The following is an 18,147-nucleotide window of genomic DNA, read 5'->3' as shown; positions in this document are numbered from 1 at the left end:
ATCGAAGACAGAATATCTAGTTTGTAACTTTAGTCATGATCGGGCAGATGATGAAGTGGTGATACTTGACGATAAAGAGATTCCTCGAGTGATTGTTTTAGGTACCTAGGTTCAATCATAAGTAAAAGAGGTGATTTAGAAGATGAGGTTTCCCAAAGAATTAAAATAGGGTGGATGAAGTGGAGAGGTGCATCCGGGGTCTTATGTGATCGGCGTATTCCATTAAAGCTTAAAGGAAAATTATAGGACCGTTGTCCGACCAGCATGATGACGGTGCGAGTGTTGGGCGTTAAGAAGAATCATATAGATAAACTCGGTGTAGCAGAAATGAGGATGCTAAGATGGATGAGTGGCAAAACTAGGATGGATAAGATAAGAAACGATCATATTAGAGTTGGCGGGAGTTGCTCCTATAAGTGATAAGCTAGAGAAAGTCGTTGAGGTGGCACGGCCACGTCAACGGAGACCTATAAATGCTCGTGGAGAAGTGATATAATCCATATGAAGGAACTAGAAGAGCTAGGGGTAGACCTAAGATAACCTTAGGAGAAGTGGTGAGAAAGGATATGTATAGCTTAGGCCTTGTATCTAGCATGGCCTTGAACAGAACCGATTGGAGGGCAAGAATCCATGTAGCCGACCCCATTTAGTTGGGAAAAGGCTTATTGTTGTTGTTGTTGTTGTTGTTTGAATTATTTTGAGTTTGGGTTATATTTACAACTTAAGTTGGGGTTATTTTGGGAGTTAAACATATAGGGTTGTGAGGAATCAATTTTTTTATTTAAACCTTGTATGGAATTCGTTTTTGGGAATGAATGAAAGAATTTGAAAAAAAAGAGCTCACGTTGCTTTCTCTCTCTCTCTCTCTCTCTCTCCCTCCTGGAGAAACCAGCACTTTCCCCTCTCTCCAGGTAATCTCTCTCTCCTCCTTTCACCCTTGTTTCCCACTAGAAAATTCCCCTTGCTCTCCTTTACAAAGATCTACTCTCTTTTTTCTCAAAAAAGACCTAGTTTCTTTCCTGGAAATCTTCTTCTTCTTCCCCAAGCCCCCACAGTTCTATTTTTCTTGCAGAAAAAAAATCTTTGTTTTTTTTCTTCCCTCTTTCCCTTATACGGTAGTCTAGTTGTCTTTTGTTAGTCTCCCTTCCCTTCTCTTTGTTTCTTTTCTTTCTCTCCCTCTCTCTTAGCACCTACTATCTTTCTTAGGATACGCCTTTACTTCAAAATATTTTTTTTCTCATTTCCTAGGATTCACCACTTACTTCAAAATATTTTTTCTTTCTTTTATTTCTGTTCCTAGATGCTTTCTAACCCCTATTTTGCAGCCAAGATCAGCAAGTAACATTATCTCTTCCAAAATATTTCTCATTTAACCCTAAAACAAAAACTTCTCAAGACTCCCTTTACATTGTTAATTGTTGAATTCCTTGTTAAAAATCTGATATTGATTAGGACAGCTCTATTTTTCTTTAAGTTTCTTAATACCCTTGTGTTGGATTCTATTAGGAGTTCAATTAGAGTTTGTATAGGAGTTAAATTAGAGTTTGCATTCATGTAAAATTTTATTCCTCGTAATAGTGTACTTTCTACTTAATTATAAATAGAGGGCTTGAGATCATTGATCAATAAGCCATTCTCCCAATATGTTTCTCAACATGGCATCAAAGCCTAATCTAGATTAGGGAATTAAGAAGAAAAAAAAAGAGGAGTGTCGAACTTACCTCCTCGCCTCTCTTGCTGTTTCTATCGCAGAAAAGGATCGAAACCCATCATTTTTTTTTCTTTCGGCAGTTCTTTAAACCAATCGAGTAACCATCCAAACTCATCGCCCTCTCTTGCTGTCTCTGTCGCAGAAAAGGATAAAAACCCATTGTTTTTTTCTTTCTAGCAGTTCTTCAAACCAATCGAGTAACCATCAAAACTCATCGCCCTCTCTGGCTGTTATTCAGTACCGCTGCATTCAAATCAACAACACCAAGAACAGAAAAAGGGAAAGAAGAAGAACTCTGCCATAGTCTTCCGCCATCGCCGCCAAAGTCACCTTCAGCCTTCGTCTTCATCGAAGCAAACTCAAACAAGACAACAACAATCTAGTTTGGGGATTTATATTTAACACTTGAGAATCCGAGAGCGCGAGAGGAGTAGAAGAGATTTGAAGTGAGTCAAACACTACTGCTTTGCCTCTAAAACGGCGACGGATTATCAACGACGAAAATCTGCAACCCATCGCCATCGCTAGCCAGGTACCCTTCATCCGTCTGAAACACGACTTGCACCCTTATCCTTTGGCCAAACCATATGGTTGCTTCTCTTTTTATTTAGACCAAACCAAACATATTTGGTTCTCTTTATTTTAGACCAAACTTATTGCTCTTTGGCCAAACCATATGTTTGGTTCTCTCTAAATTTAGACCAAACCAAATCATATTATTGTTTTTTATTTCTTTTTTATCAAAATCTACTGTTCTTTTAGCCAAAAAAAAAAAAAAGCGGAAAGAGGAGATTTGATCATATCATTGTTTGGCTATTGCATTCTGCGACATTTCTATTACTTCGAAAGGGTGAAGACTGAAGAACTGCAGATAAGTTTGTCAACATGACAACTATTGATGGTATTCCTGCTCCCACTGGCTCCAAACATTACCACACTCTTCATCCTCTTTCAGTAAGATTTGATGGGACAAATTATTTTATTTGGTCCCAATCTGCTTACTTGACTATTGCTGGAAGAGGACTTGGACACATTACGCGCACCACTATCAAACATACTACCACAGGCGTTTCACAGGATAAATGGATCTCAAATGACTCTCTTATTATGTCATTTCTCTTGAATTCCATGATTCCAAATATTGCCCGTGGATATCTAGTACTTGATACTGTTGCCCAAATCTAGAAGGCTACTACTGAAACATATGGACAGTTGGGGAATGATGCACAGGTTTATGAGCTACAAATGAAGCTTCATGAAACTACCCAAAAGGAACTGACTGTGGCCCACTATTATGCTGAGTTGCGATCTCTTTGGCAAGAGTTGGATCATTATGGGGATAATCACCCCACTAATCCAGATGATGTGGCGACTTATAAGAAGCACATTGATAAGATTCGAGTATATGACTTCTTGGCAGGTTTGAACGTGGAGTACGATCAGATCAGAGTGCAAGTCTTAAGTCGTTCTCCCTTTCCTACACTAGAACAATCTTATGCTCTTGTTTAGTGTGAGAAAAGTCATCAATTAGCCATGCTTCATACTCCTATCATGGATAAATCAGCTTTACAGTATGTTCGCACTAAATCTGATCCAGCTAAGGAGATTGTCAAGTGTGAGCACTGTCACAAACCATATCCTACCAAGGCAAATTGTTGGAAACTGCATGGGAAGCTTGCTGATTTTGAGAAAAAACGAGCACAAAGAAAGGGAAAACCAAAGGCTAATCTTTCTAAGATAGTTTCCATCACACCCTTTGCAGACGTTGGTTTTTCATAGGAGGAGTTCGCTACTCTGCGACGTATTCTGCAGTCTTCTACCGCCAGTACAGCCTCAACCACTGCTTCCTCTACTACCCATACCAACTCCTACCTTGCTACTTCAGGTAAAACTTTTACAAGCTTTCAAGCTTCTTCAGTTTCTACTCCTTGGATCATTAATACAGGAGCCACAGATCATATGACAGGTTTATCCTCCTCTTTCTTACAATATTCTCCAACTTCTGGAAAGGACAAAGTTCGAATTGCTGATGGCTCATATTCTTCCATTACTGGAAAAGGGACCATTCAGCATTCTCCATCACTTTCTTTGTCTAAAGTTTTACATGTTCCCTTTTCTCTACTAACTTACTCTCTATCAGTAGTCTTACACATGACTTGAATTGTAAAGTGACTTTTTTCCCATCTTACTGTGTCTTCCAGGATCTAGTCACGGGGAAGGAGATTGGATGTGGTAAACTAGACAATGGACTTTATTTGCTCGAGCCAATTGGAGAATCTGCGTCTGCTTTGACTACATCTTCTAATCCGGTCCATTCGGTAATATCAGACCTTCATCAGTGGCACCGTTGGCTAGGTCACCCCCTCTAGGAACTCTTAAGAAAATATTTCCTTATTTGGTTTCTTCTTGTAATTAGGATAATTTTTTTTTTAAAGCCTGCATTTTTGCAAAGCAGACTCGTTCTACTTATTTACCTTCTCTTCATAATAGAAAACCTATTCCTTTTATGCTAATTCATACTGATGTGTGGGGTCCCTACCGACGTGTATCTATTACTGGCCATAGGTAATGTTACTTTTATTAATTGTCACTCTCATTCTACATGGATTTATCTTTTAAATAAAAAAAAATGAGGTTTTCCGATGTTTTCATGATTTTCATAATATGATTAAAACTCAGTTCAATGCCACTGTAAAGATCCTTCGTAGTGACAATGGTACAGAGTATATTGATGGTGAATTTCAAAGATATCTCTTTGACTCTGGAATAATACATCAGACCAGTTGCGTTGATACGGTTGCCCAAAATGGGGTGGCCGAAAGGAAGAATCGGCATCTCTTAGAGATAGCCCGTTCCATTATGATTGCTATGAATGTACCTGACCAGTACTGGAGTGATGCTATTCTCACTGCTTATTACCTTATGAATAGGATGTCCAGTAGGATACTTGGTTATAAATGTCCTAATGAGATTCTTCAGGGAGCCTCTTCTTTTGTTATTCCCCCAAAGGTTTTTGGATGTGTGTGTTATGCTAGAATCACAGCCCACCAGAGTAAGCTGGCTCCCCGCGGCTTACACTGCATATTTTTGGGGTATTCTGCTACTCAAAAAGGGTACAAATGTTATCATCCTCCCTCCAGGAAAACCATTGTATCCAGGGATGTAATTTTTCATGAGTTTTGCCCTTACTATACACCCCTCCAGGGGGAGAGTCCTAGAGGAGAGGTGTTCTTTCCGACTCTAGATCTTCCTATCACACACCAACACAACTTAAGAGTCACAGAAGAGTTTCCTACCCAGAAGGAGACTTCGGCCAGCATACCTGAGGACTCTAATCCTCCCCCTTTGATTTCTGAACCATGTGAAGAACCTAGCCAGGGGGAGACCACTCCTGTGAGACACACTGTTAGGGTCCTTCAAAACTAGATTGACCAGAATAAGGAGGTGCAGACTTATCAGAGGAAGAAATACAACCGACTAAAGCAAGTGGAGAAAGGTGCTACGTTACCACTTCAGTCTCCTGCTCCAGAATCAGATTCTACTGTTCCCTTAAGGTATCTTCTTCTGATCTTCCTATTGCTGTTAGAAAAGGGGTCAGATCTTGTACTCAACATCCCATAGCTAAATATGTTTCTTATAACTCTTTGTCTGACTCCTATCGTGCTTTTATATCCTCTCTATCATCTGTATTTGTTCCTAAAAGTTGGCAGGAAGCCTATGCTGATAAGAGATGGAAGGCAGCTATGGTAGAGGAAATGCAGGCAATGAAGAAAAATGACACTTGGGAGCTCGTTACACTTCCTCCAGGAAAAAAACTAGTGGGTTGCAAATGGGTATCGTGGTTAAATAAAATATGGATGGATCAGTCAACAAGTTGAAAGCTAGACTAGTTGCAAAGGGGTTTACCCAGACCTATGGGATTGATTATCAGGAGACCTTTGCCCCTATTGCGAAACTAAACACTGTCAGAGTTCTGTTGTATGTAGCTGTGAACAAAGACTGAAACTTGCACCAACTAGACGTAAAGAATGCCTTCTTACATGGGGAGTTAGCAGAAGAGGTCTATATGGAAATCCCACGTGGTTTCTCCGATGACAATACTATAGGGAAAGTTTGTGGTTGAAGAGGTCAATTTATGGGTTAAAACAGTCCCCTAGATGCTGGTTTGGACGCCTCCTGAAGGCAATGACTTCTATTGGGTACAAGCAAAGCAATGCTAATCATACACTTCTTATTGTCTATGTAGACGACATTGTCATCACAGGGAATGATGGTGAAGAAATTTAAAAATTGAAGAACTTTCTTGGCAGAGAGTTGGAGATTAAGGATCTAGGGAAGTTACAGTATTTCTTAGGGATTGAGGTGGCTCGATCAAAGAAAGGTATATTCCTATCCCAAAGAAAGTATGTCCTAGATCTATTATCAGAAGTGGGAATGTAGGGATGTAAAGCAGTTGATACCCCTATTGAAGCTGGAGCTAAACTTAAAGAAAAAGAGAGAGAACCAGTGGACAAAGGAAGATACCAAAGGCTGGTAGGGAAGATACCAAAGGCTGGTAGGGAAGCTTATTTATTTGTCCCACACTAGGCCAGACATAGCTTATGATGTAGGTATAGTGAGCCAATTCATGCATGATCCATATTTAGCTCATATGAAGGTTGTTATCAGAATACTACAGTATTTGAAGGGAACTCCTGGAAAAGGAATACTTTTGTCACCCACTGATAATCTAAAAGTAGAAGCATACACTGATGCAGACTGGGCTGGATCTCCAGACAGGAAGTCAAGGTTACTGTACCTTTGTTGGAGGTAATCTAGTTATTTGGAGAAGTAAGAAACAGAATGTGGTAGCTTTATCTAGTATCGAAGCTGAATATAAAGCTATGATTCGTGGAGTTTGTGAGCTACTATGGTTGAAAGGCTTGCTGCAAGATATTGGAGTCCAAGTTCCAAACCCTATGATGTTATATTGTGACAACAAGACTGCTATTAGTATTACCAATAATCCGGTGCAACATGATCAAACTAAACACATTGAAATTGACAAGTTTTTTGTCAAAGGAAAGTTGGAACAAGGGCTCATCTGCATACCTTTTGTAAGATCTGGAGACCAAGTAGCAGATGTTTTCACTAAGGGTTTGAAAGAAAGAGATTTCCTTTTATTGTAGGCAAGTTGGGCATGACTAATATCTATGCCTCAACTTGAGGGGGAGTATTAGATTCTATTAGTAGTTCAATTAGAGTTTGTATAGGAGTTAAATTAGAGTTTGAATTCATGTAAAATTCTATTATTTGTAATAGTGTACTTTCTACTTAATTATAAATAGACGGCTTGAGATCATTGATCAATAAGCCATTCTCCCAATATGTTTCTCAACACCTTGCATTCAATTTAATGTTATGGTGCCAAGATCCCCATTCCCTTGTTTCCCTATTGATTCTTGTTTAGTTGTGCTTACCAGTAAGACTTATTGTGTTTATTTCTCTACTTTAGCTGTCTTAAATGCATGATTAATCAGATTTCAAGTGCTGCAAATTCCTTTCTTTACTATCTGTCAAGAATAGGTGTTTAATTCTAAGAGTCTGGTAGCCCACTTTGTAGGTCCCCTAGTTTCTAGGGTTTCTCCTACATCAAGTACTCATGCAGGCAACATTCCTCAGATCTGAGACCTCTTATCTTTTTCCCTCTATTTCCTTCCTTTAAATGCCTGCAAGTCTGCGACAGATGTGGTCCGACAAGCACTTCTTACATAAATTAAAATCCTAATAATTCCCCATCCCCGAACTTTCCACAGATTACAGCCCCATATCCTCCCTTTCCTTCGATATGAATTCCAGTTTTGTTTGAACTCTACATGATCATTAACCTTAAGACTCCTAAAATGCCAACTAACCAATATATTTAAGTAGTCATCCATTGAGGCTAAAATTCAAAACAGTCTTCCTTTTATCCATATCAGTCCTAAAGTCAGGCAATAGAGCAGTAGCCTTCTTTCCTTTCCGTAGGTAGATAAAAGTCACTCTAACCCTTAAAAGCACATCAAGCAGATCCCCCTCAACCCCCCGAAAAGAAAAAGAGAAAAAAAAAACCGCTTTAATATGAGGCTTACATTGCTGTTTGAAAATAATCAGATATGATTCTGCATTAAGAGGATCCTAGTGAATGCAGCTCTACTTGAACACCGAAACAACACTCCACTAGGGGATATGTCATTTCTGAGATCTTGATACTCGCTAAGATGAAGGACTAACATCTACCTCTATGGTGCAAAGAGAAGTAAAATACTCACATATCCTATAGGTTCTAATGGCAGTTTTGGTATACAATTTCAAACTCCACTCAGTTCCATATATGATTAATGTGAATCAAGACTTGATCAATTACCTTTGGAGAACCTAGGCGCATGTTATTTTCATAGTTGTCAAGGTGACACGGCGAAGCGAGGTGATAGAGGACAACTAGGCGACAATGCATCGCCTAGGCGACAGAGCGACACCAAGACGCCTTGACCCAAAATATGGCCAGGGACGCCTAAGCAATGCCTTGACAACTATGGTCACTCTTTACAGGACCAAATTTATGACCGGAAATTATTGAAGGACATTTGGATGTAAAAAAGGAACAAAAGAAATATTATATTTTGGTACCAATATGGAACATTCATACAGTTATGCAGGTTATATATCTACCGCATAGTGCAAAGTTTGACCCCAGTTCTGGACTAATACCAAGCTAGAAAAATTGAGCAAGAGACTTATACTTGACAAGACAATAAGTAGAGAAGCAATGACCAGAAATAAGAGAAAGTTTACATCTCAGAACAGAAGATTGATAACAGGTCAAAAACCTGGTTGAATTGTCTGCCTTATCACTAGAATAAGCTTGCAGGATTTGAAGACATCCTGGCATAAGGATGTTCAATTCCAATTTCAGAGAAGCAATAGTGCTACTAAGGAATACGGGTAAACTAGTGTATCAACCAGAATTCTTCTAAACAGTACTAGAAATTCAGAGAAGAGAATATGAAGAACTTATGGCTCAGATATGGGTCAAAAAAATGTAGCAACTAGAGAAACATCTGGAGAACTTAAGCAAAAACAAAGTCAAAAAAAAGTTGCCATGGAAGTAAGAACTAATAGATACTACTCGTCATTCAGTAAAGCATGAAGAATGCAAGAGATCAACAGGTCAAGAATCCAGCCAAGTATGCCAAATTATCCACTCAAGCAAATATTGAATCCACAGTTATCAGAAACTGAAGATTTAACTCATAAATCTCTAAGTTGTCGCAGAACACTACATCCATATTTTGCGAAGGCATCGCCTAGGAGCCCAGGCTCTTTCTTGGGTCCAAGGAGACAGCAGACCTTGTTATGCTTCACAAATTTATTTTAATTCATTTGGCAAAAATGCTTATATCTGTGTTTTATTAAATGCTGAACCATAAGGACTTACTAGCATTATACAAATTACATTGATATGACTTCTAAGTTAGATACAAGGATAATATTATAAAAATATAATTTTTATATTACATAATCAGCAATATTGCATACCAGGCAAGACCATGTTGCCTAGGCATCCACTTCCCATCGTATTGGGGCAGCCTAGTCGCTATCACAACTATGACTACATCTACATATAAAACCAAAACTGAGTTTCAAACAGTCCAAAGCCATTTGAAAATTGTGAGGCTAATGCATGTTACTTAATTAGTCCTTACTAGAGTTTATAAGGAGTCCTAGGTCTAGTAGGACTGTAGGACCAATAATGAAAAACCATTGGTTCAAAGACCCAACATCTATAGAACCCAACGAACAAGGCTTATTTCCAATAAAATAATCCGCTTGTGCAATTTACCTCCATCAAAGTCTTAAGGTTCCAAAGAACTGCCTCATATTGAATCAGAAGATGGCCTCTCATGTGTTTTTGTGGTCCCAAGTGATGTTTTAACTATATATATGTATGCAAGAAACATGTGATTCCAGATTTTAGCTCAAAATCTGCAATCAGTAAAGTCTTCCAGCTTTCTGTTAAACGATATTACGATGGGGAAAAAGACAAAAATATTACCTCAGATAGGTTACCAAACTTCTTCATGAAATGAGATATTAGGGTTTCTTTTAACTGTCCATCATCTGCTTCTATTGATGAGAGAAAATTCAATGCAGCAACTTCATCTTCCTGTGATCCATACATGGTTCTCTCACCATGTGATGCTATGTTAATAGCTTGCAACCTAGTATCTTCAACCAACTCAAGATAAGGATCAATCTGCACACAAGTATCTTTCCATCACTTTAACCATAAATCAACTTAAATAAAGATTATGATAGAAAGTGAGAAAAGAGGGGTGAGGGAGTGGTACAGAGAGGGAGGGAGAGGAGAATTTCATAAATAAGTAAATAAAATAATCAACTGAAAAAATCTTAAGGCAAAACTTCGAATATAAGACTCCCAAGGAAGGGATTGGAGATGAACCATTTTATTTGTAAGGGTTGCTTTAATAAAAGGAACCAGCTGTGGAAGATTGCCTGCTTTGGCTGAAAAGATCAGCATTGATGATGCCAAGATAAAGAGAGACCTTCTCTGAGATGGCTGCAGACCTCCTTCAGTTATGTATGCATGAACATAAAGAAGAAGAATAGTTAAACAAATAATAAGGATCCAAACATCAGCAATTCTGAGTAGATGGTCAGGATGCTTTAGAAGAATAATGTGAAAATGAGAAATTGAAGTCCAAAGCCATAAACTATTCAAAAATTTGTAGTTAATGGTTGATTCAGTGTCTAAGAACCAGTAAGTCAGTAACAATCCAGAAGAAGACAAGTAGCTTCCATTTCAGGAATTTCAGAGTTCCTAGTGTTCATAGGAATCCTATTCATACTCTACTATGATGGTCTATTTAAGTAGACTTCTGTTTTTGGTTTCTTGTTCTATTACTATGTATAAATGTCCTATTTAAAGTTGGAGTGGGATCTACAATTACACTCTGGTAATGAGTTATGACAAATCTTAGTTGGTTTAGGAACTCCAAACTCACAAAGGAGACTTTTGAATAAGGTTTGGACTTGTTTCAAGTCAATAAAGTAGGTGGTTTAATTACTAGCTTCTTCAGGCTGTATCCAATCATGGTAGCAATACAATTTGGAGAGTTATGTACATTATGTAACCGGCCATTAAGGACAGGAATTTGATGAATGAAATTGGCTTTCATCCTTTTAGTTATGTGAGATCTAGAATCACTACCTTCTGTGAGAAGTAATGAAGCCCTGGCTGGGGACCTGGGGTGCCATGTTAGTGATTCAGGTGGGCTTCCTGAAGCAATATCATATCCTTATTCGTTGTCCATCCATCAGTTCATATCGGAATTTTGAAGCTTTCTACTTTCTGTTCATGGTTATTGTTAGAGAAAATTCCCGAGATCGCAATATCATCCATTAATCGGCATCATCAAATAATCCACGAACAACCACAAACAATCTGCATTGAAAGCAGATTTACCTGATTGTCCACACACCAATAAATCACAAACAAGGGAACAGGGGTGAAAAATCATCCCTTTTTCAGTAGTTGTACCTTCCAGATAGGTGAATAGAGACCTTGGTTTGATCATAACAAAGAAGGGAATGAAAAAGGAGGCTGAAAAGCAAAGGATTCACTTAGAGATTGGCCAATATCAAGATGACTTTGATACCATGCCAATCGAATAGCAAAGGATAGAGACAGAGAGTGGAAGAGAGGAAGAGAAGAAGAAAAGAAGCAGCCAGAAAGAGGCTTATTCTATTGCATAAAGGAGGATATAAGACAGCTTTATATAAGGCTACGTTACCAAAAATAAAAGGACCTAACAAGATCCTTAAGGATCTTGATCTGGCTGCACCAGCACAGTCCTGAGATCCCAAGGGATCTTGGGAATATTCTCTAACAATTACATTGTTGCATTCTACTGCTTCTTTCACCATTCTCATTTGCTGATTCTTCTTCATATGCCTCTCTAAAGTTTTGCTACTATTTGTTATTTGCAAGTTCCAGTTTTTCACATTGATTTCCAGAAATCCTTCTAATAAGGGACAGGATAGAGAAGAAAGAACGATAAAGATGATAGGGGGAAGAAGGGGAAATCTCAGAAGAATCCATCTCGAAGAAAGGAAAGAGGAGAACAACACTCGTAAGAAGAAGAAGAAGAAGAAGAAGAAGAAGAAGAAGAAGAGGAGAGGAGAGAAGGGGGGTTGCAAACGCACACAGCTCAGGCTTTACTTCATTTTTTTCTACCCCAGAAGTCTTTTTTTTTTTTAATATTACAATGTAAGGAACCTATTTATAGCTTGGCTAAAGCTTTTCAAGAAATAGAAAACGTAGTAGACTAAAAATAGAAACTAATATCCTAGTACTAGTGACAATAAAATCGTATAGAAATAAAAACTAATTAAAATTAGAAACTACTAGGCTTTATATTTCAGCCACATGCATAAATAACTAAAAAATAGAAACTAAAGTAAGGTCCATCTCCCAAGAATAAAATCTTCATGTAATCTGATCTTGGGCCCACAAATCCTCTATGGCACTTTCCCAATAGGCCAATAATAAGCAGTGACACTGTTCACGTGAACACTGTTTTGACCTCTTTTTGGCCTTCTCAAAGACCACCTGAATTGAACAGGCTAGCTTGAGCTGGCCTGGTCAATTTCTGGATCACTTGGTCCTAGTTCCATGTTGGTTTGTTTGCATCACCTTGTTAGAAGGATTTTCTAAATTCTTCAATTTTGTGGCTGATCTTTCATATCTAATTTCTGTTTATGCACAGTTTCGAATCAGTTCACTTTTACTGCTAACTAGAATTTCCTGAATACACTGCTTTCAGTTACAAGTATGAACCTTCTTTCAAAAATCTCCTAATAGGATTAAGTTACAAATTCAGATCTGACCATCGGATTTAAACAGGAGTTTGGGGAACCACTCTTCTCCATATAACTGATATTTCACCATATTTGAACTAAATCAATAACTTGGATTGTATATCAATATAAATCTTCTGAATTCCATTTTTATCCAAAAAATCTAGATATTTTCTGGATTTTTATGAATTCATCAATTGGCATCAGAACTGTAGCAATTCCTGCAATAGTGAACACTGAACAGCAAGGACGAAGGAAGGAAGGAGGGAGAAGGAGAAAATGAATGGAAGAAAGGCAGGGGAGAGAGCTCGCCAGAGAGTCTCTTCCCTAGAGTGCTTTATTTATAAAATAGAAGGCAAATCTCAATTTAGGAAAACTGAGTTACAGCAAAAAGGTAAAGGCAAATATTACATAGGATCTTCCATATCTTTCTAAGATAGAGACCATTCTCAGGAATATTACTTGTAACTAAAATAGCAAGAAACTAAGCGTACATGGTCAAGATTTCCCATGATATCTTGACTATGTGCAAGATATATTCGTCAACACTCCCCCTCAAGCTAGAGCATATAAATCTCCTATACCCAGCTTGCAACATCCATTCTTGAAAGCAAGTCCAGAGAGTGACTTGGTAAAGATGTTACTATTCATGCTACAGTAACCTAGGAGATAATTATTCATATTTGGTGGGCCCCAAGGCCCAAGTCCAGCTTGCAAGGAGATCAGATAGGAATTGTTTTCATGGGATTGTAGAGATAATATAAGATATTGTTATTTATCTATTGGGATAATTATTTAATCAAATTTTTTAATCGGATAGGATATCTAGGATCAGTTTTACATTGCTAAGAGTTTCTTCTTCTCTATGATTTGTCTACTTTGTTTCTTCTTCATTCTATGATCTTCCTCCCCATTATGTTCTCCACTTATTCACTACTATTATGATTATTATCACTATACGCAAACCTTACCTCTTTTCATTCCACACACCTTCAAGGGAAAGAAGAAAAAAAAGTTACTTCCTTCTTGAACAAGCGCTTTCCATATCATATTATTTCTTGTCTCACTAAAACTCAAGGATGAGTGACTTCCTTCTAGAGATAATGTAGGATTTTTTTATTTATTTAAAAGGATAATTAGTAGTCACTCCACGTTTTCTAAACTTGGATGATGACGTGCAACCATTCCAACTCCCATTGGGTGTAAAGCTACATTCTTCATTATGTAATCAGATTTTTAATTCAGGTAGGATATTTACGATTAGTTTTAGTTAGTGTTAAATTGCTAAGAGTCCTAATAGGATCCTAATTTTTTTTTTTTTTTTTTTTTGTTCGTTTTAAATTACCAAGAGTCCTTTAGTTGTGATGTATTCAGCCCCCAGCCAGCCCAAAAGAGCCAAGAAAGGGGCCCAAGCCAATTCAGAAAGTTGGGCCAAACCAAAGGGGGCTGAATTCTATCTAGGGGTAGAATGGTCATTTTCCTACCCCCTGGATCAAGTCATATTTGGATGACCAAATCCAGTTTTATTTTAGGAAAATAATCTGTTTTATTTCCTATTTTGAAGTCCTAGTTGTCAAGTTAATGTTGGTCTTTATTGTTAGTTGGAGTTTTTAGTAGGTGAGGACAAGGTTCCCAATTTTTGGAACCTCATCTTGAAAGGAGTTCTATTTAAGCTAAGTTCTATTTAAGTGGGCAAATGGATCCTAATTTAGTAGGGATTCATTAGTTCAATCTGAAAAGGTCAGTGGAGGCTATAAATAGCCTAGTTATTCATGTAATTTTTCAGTTTTAAGTTGATGAAAATTATGAGTTGAAGAAAGACTTAGAGAGAAGTCATTGGACCTTTGGTAGGGTGACCTACAGCTGGGTTTGAGCTATTATTTCTGCAATTTTCAAGTTCCTTCTTCTTCAAGTACTCAAGCAACAATTTTTTTGTTCGTTTTAAATTACCAAGAGTCCTACTATAGTTGTGATGTATTAAGGCCCCAGCCAGCCCAAAAAGAACCAAGAAAGGGGTCCAAGCCAATTCGGAAGTTGGGCCAAACCAAAGGGGGCCGAATTCTATCCAGGGGTAGAATGGTCATTTTCCTACCCTCTGGATTGAGTCATATTTGGATGACCAAGTCCAGTTTTATTTTAGGAAAATAATTCCGTTTTTATTTCCTATTTTGAAGTCCTAGTTGTCAAGTTAACATTGGTCTTTGATTGTTAGTTGGAGTTTTTAGTAGGTGAGGACAGGGTTCCCTAATTTTAGGAACCATTTTGAAAGGAGTTCTGTTTTAGTTAAGTTCTATTTAAGTGGGTAAATGGATCCTAATTTAGTAGGGATTCATTAGTTGAATCTAGAAAGGTCAGTGGAGGCTATAAACAGCCTAGTTATTTATGTAATTTTTCAGTTTTGAGTTAATGAAAATTATGAGTTGAAGAAAGACTTAGAAGTCATGGGATTTCTGGGAGGGTGACCTACGGCTGGGTTTGAGCTATTATTTCTGCAATTTTCAAGTTCCTTCTTCTTTGAGTACTCAAGAAACAGTTCCAGCAAGCTTTCTTCAAGTTTCCAGCCATCAGAGTAAGTCGCAAACCCTCCCTTCAATCCGCAACCTTCCCAGCCCCTTCCCCATCAATCCCCTGCAATTTCAGCCCCTTTCCATAGCACCCTCAAGCTTTCTCATCTTCTTCTTCCCACGTTTTCAGGTCCTAACCCAACTAGGAAACCCCTTTTCCCTGCTCAGTTCTAACCCATAGAGCCCTTAATAGAGTCACAATAGCCTATAGAATAAAGTCCCAACCTTTGTTTCTAGAATCCCACACCTCATAAGATCAACCCTCTAATTTCTGATCTGGCGATGGGACACCATTCTTCTCCATATAACTCGTAAGAACCTTGAATTGTCTATATTATTATTGATCTCTTGAATCCTTTTTTTCCCCTCTAACTCTCTGCAATTCTGACAATTTCCTCGATTCTTAAATCAATTCAACTTTCTAGAAACTCATCAGTGGTTCTTCTATGTCCATTAGTAATATGGTAGCAATCTCAATTCTCAAAGGTGATATTTTCTCTTGAAGAAGATAAACTTCAAGGTGTTTAATACAGATTGAGCACCAAACCTGTTACACAGTGACATTATGCGAAACAGATCCATCCATGCATCTTTGCATTTAGGCTCTATTTGGCATAATTTATTTTTATGATCTATTTATGAATAATCAATTATGATAATAGTTTATGAGTAATAAACAATAATCTGTTGGTTACTACTAAAATAATATTTGATACAACAAGAAATATGTTTGACATAGGTGGGTGAATAATATATTATGTATCATCAATTTGGTTTTGAGTTGTGTTTGGTTTACCTTGTAAATGTGGATTGGCTTTGGTTTCAGTTCGCATTTATTAGTTTATGCTAGTTTTGTATATTTTGATATCCCTAAAATACTATTAAAGTGTAGATGTGAGCAATGCGGAGGTTTAAATCATAAACAGCCCTTGATCTATTTTTGAATTTATGTTTAAACCAACTTATTTTAATCAGAAACAGGGGTCATAAATCAAAACAAACACATTTATTTATGTTTATATGTCAAATAATCATTAATTTAAACTACGCCATAAACAGCCTTATATGCATCATATTTGTAAGGGATGGGTACATTCAAAGAGAAAACACCCAAGTCATATGATGAAAACATATCTACCCCCCTTTCAGAAAGAAAATAGATGGTAATCTGAATAGGGTATGAAAGTTAAATCAATCAAGTTCGTTCATTGCACAACCACCTGATGGTCAGCTCCACCACCAAGCATCTGCAACACATGAGATCCTACACTGGTTGTTGTCTCCTCAAATTATTTCAAATTTTGTTCCCAGAAATTTTGGGATGAAGCACATGCAATGTAGTAAGCAGTTGCATCTTACCATCTGGTTCAAGAGAGATGCTCCTGAGTGAGAATCCCAGCTGGAAACATCGAACTAGAGACATGTGACTGGAAGTCTGACAAGCCAACATGACCAATTATGCAATTGAAAGATAAATTCAAGTCCAAAACTAAAAGATTACATAATGAATTTTATAAAGGACACAACAAATAATATATATCACTATCCATCATGACTAGTGTAGGTGACCAACTAGAATTGGCATAATACACTATTTTTCACCACACACACACATATACAAGGAAAAATAGAGGACAATTAACCGGGGAAGAACCTCACCTTGGACTGAGAGAACAACAAAGCAAGGTTGTACGTGTGGGCAATTGCCTCAAAATTTGCGGGAGTGTTTTCTGAGGAAGTTGCCTGAACCCAGAGAGACGAAAGAAGAAAATCTACTTGGTGACTACTCAACCGAAGGGAAGTCAGCTCCTGGACAATGTTTAAAATGAATGATTAAAACCTCTAAATTCCCAGCCACTAGGCTCGCAACAAAGAAAAAGATTCTAAAACGAGTTGCATACATCAAAATAGTCAGGCTTTGATTTTTCAAAACACATGGAGCAGAAAGATTAAAGGAATAAAGTTCACTTCATAGAAAGCTGGGACAATGGTGTGGTTGGCTTAAATGGATAATTTTCTGGATGGTTTCATACTTTCAAAGGTTTAGGCATCTAAACTCTCTACATAAGTAACTTTTTCAAGGTACTTCCGATTCACCTAATGGAGTCCCACATTGCCCATACATATAGAAGACTAGGTCAGACTGTTCAGTCTTGTGTTGGCTCCCATACATATAGAAGACTAGGTCAGGCTGTGGAGTCTTGAGTTGGCTTTGAACCATATAAAACAAGCAGCCCTCCTCCTGAGAGACAATGCTACTATGTATTACACCCTTGAGAAAAATTTTACAACATTTTGCTGAAATTTCAATGAATTTCGGAAATTTTGACCCCAACCAAGACAATGAAATGAAATTGACTGAAGTTTCAACTGAAATCTCACAAAATTTTGATATTTATGCCCAATATCACAAATTTCAGAAATTTTGGTTGCCATCTTGCAAAATTTTGGAAATTAAGTGTGACTCCCACTCAAAAGAATATACTAAATTGCTTTTTGTGGACAACAGTTTCTCCTACCCAACCACCAGCAAGTACATGCTACCAGCAGCATCATATACCTTATCATGATCGAGGGGTTTCTTCACAACTTGGGGATCTATATTCTACGACAGGTACTCAAAGAACAATCCATGTCAATCCCATCAAACTTTCACGAAGTACTAAACAATTGAACTAAGACTTCAGGGGAGTATGATGTGATGACATCCTAAAAAATTAAGTACTTAATGATGTTAACAAGGGTCACCCCCTGGCCAAATCCTCCTAGAGGGGTATTTTGGTCCATTCCAGCCCTAAACATATTCTGAAACTAATTTTCAGAAATCTTAATTTTCAAGATTCTTGATTAGTTTGGAAGTCTTGTTTGATTTAAAGATGAGTTCCTGAGTCCATAGGAGTCTTTCTTTAGAAAGTGGCTCTTGTATGTCTTTTATTGCAAGAAGAGTTCCTTTCCTTACGTTGGACTCTTAAA

General features: G+C 37.7%; 1 protein-coding gene across 3 annotated transcripts in view; it reads right to left on the bottom strand.

Annotated features, from left to right (window-relative positions):
• Window positions 1-18,147, bottom strand: part of LOC149022164 (ARM repeat superfamily protein) — a 52,604-nt gene that overhangs the window by 16,509 nt on the left and 17,948 nt on the right. For 2 of the 3 annotated variants that reach the window (XM_089150331.1, XM_089150333.1), the window contains exons 12-15: window positions 16,834-16,983; window positions 16,534-16,609; window positions 10,194-10,321; window positions 9,786-9,986 (exon numbers count right to left, since the gene is read on the bottom strand). In XM_089150331.1, the coding sequence (XP_089006457.1) occupies window positions 9,786-9,986; window positions 10,194-10,321; window positions 16,534-16,609; window positions 16,834-16,983 (555 nt within the window). Of the gene's footprint in view, window positions 1-7,499; window positions 9,666-9,785; window positions 9,987-10,193; window positions 10,322-16,533; window positions 16,610-16,833; window positions 16,984-18,147 lie in introns of those variants that run through there. The other variant, XM_089150334.1, reaches the window with a different exon arrangement.

The sequence above is a fragment of the Hakea prostrata genome, chromosome 3 (assembly GCF_041222555.1).
Source record: "Hakea prostrata isolate BN-2017 chromosome 3, UWA_Hpros_2, whole genome shotgun sequence".
NCBI classification, from domain to species: Eukaryota; Viridiplantae; Streptophyta; class Magnoliopsida; order Proteales; family Proteaceae; genus Hakea; species Hakea prostrata.
This window is presented reverse-complemented; position numbering and strand designations above follow the sequence as displayed.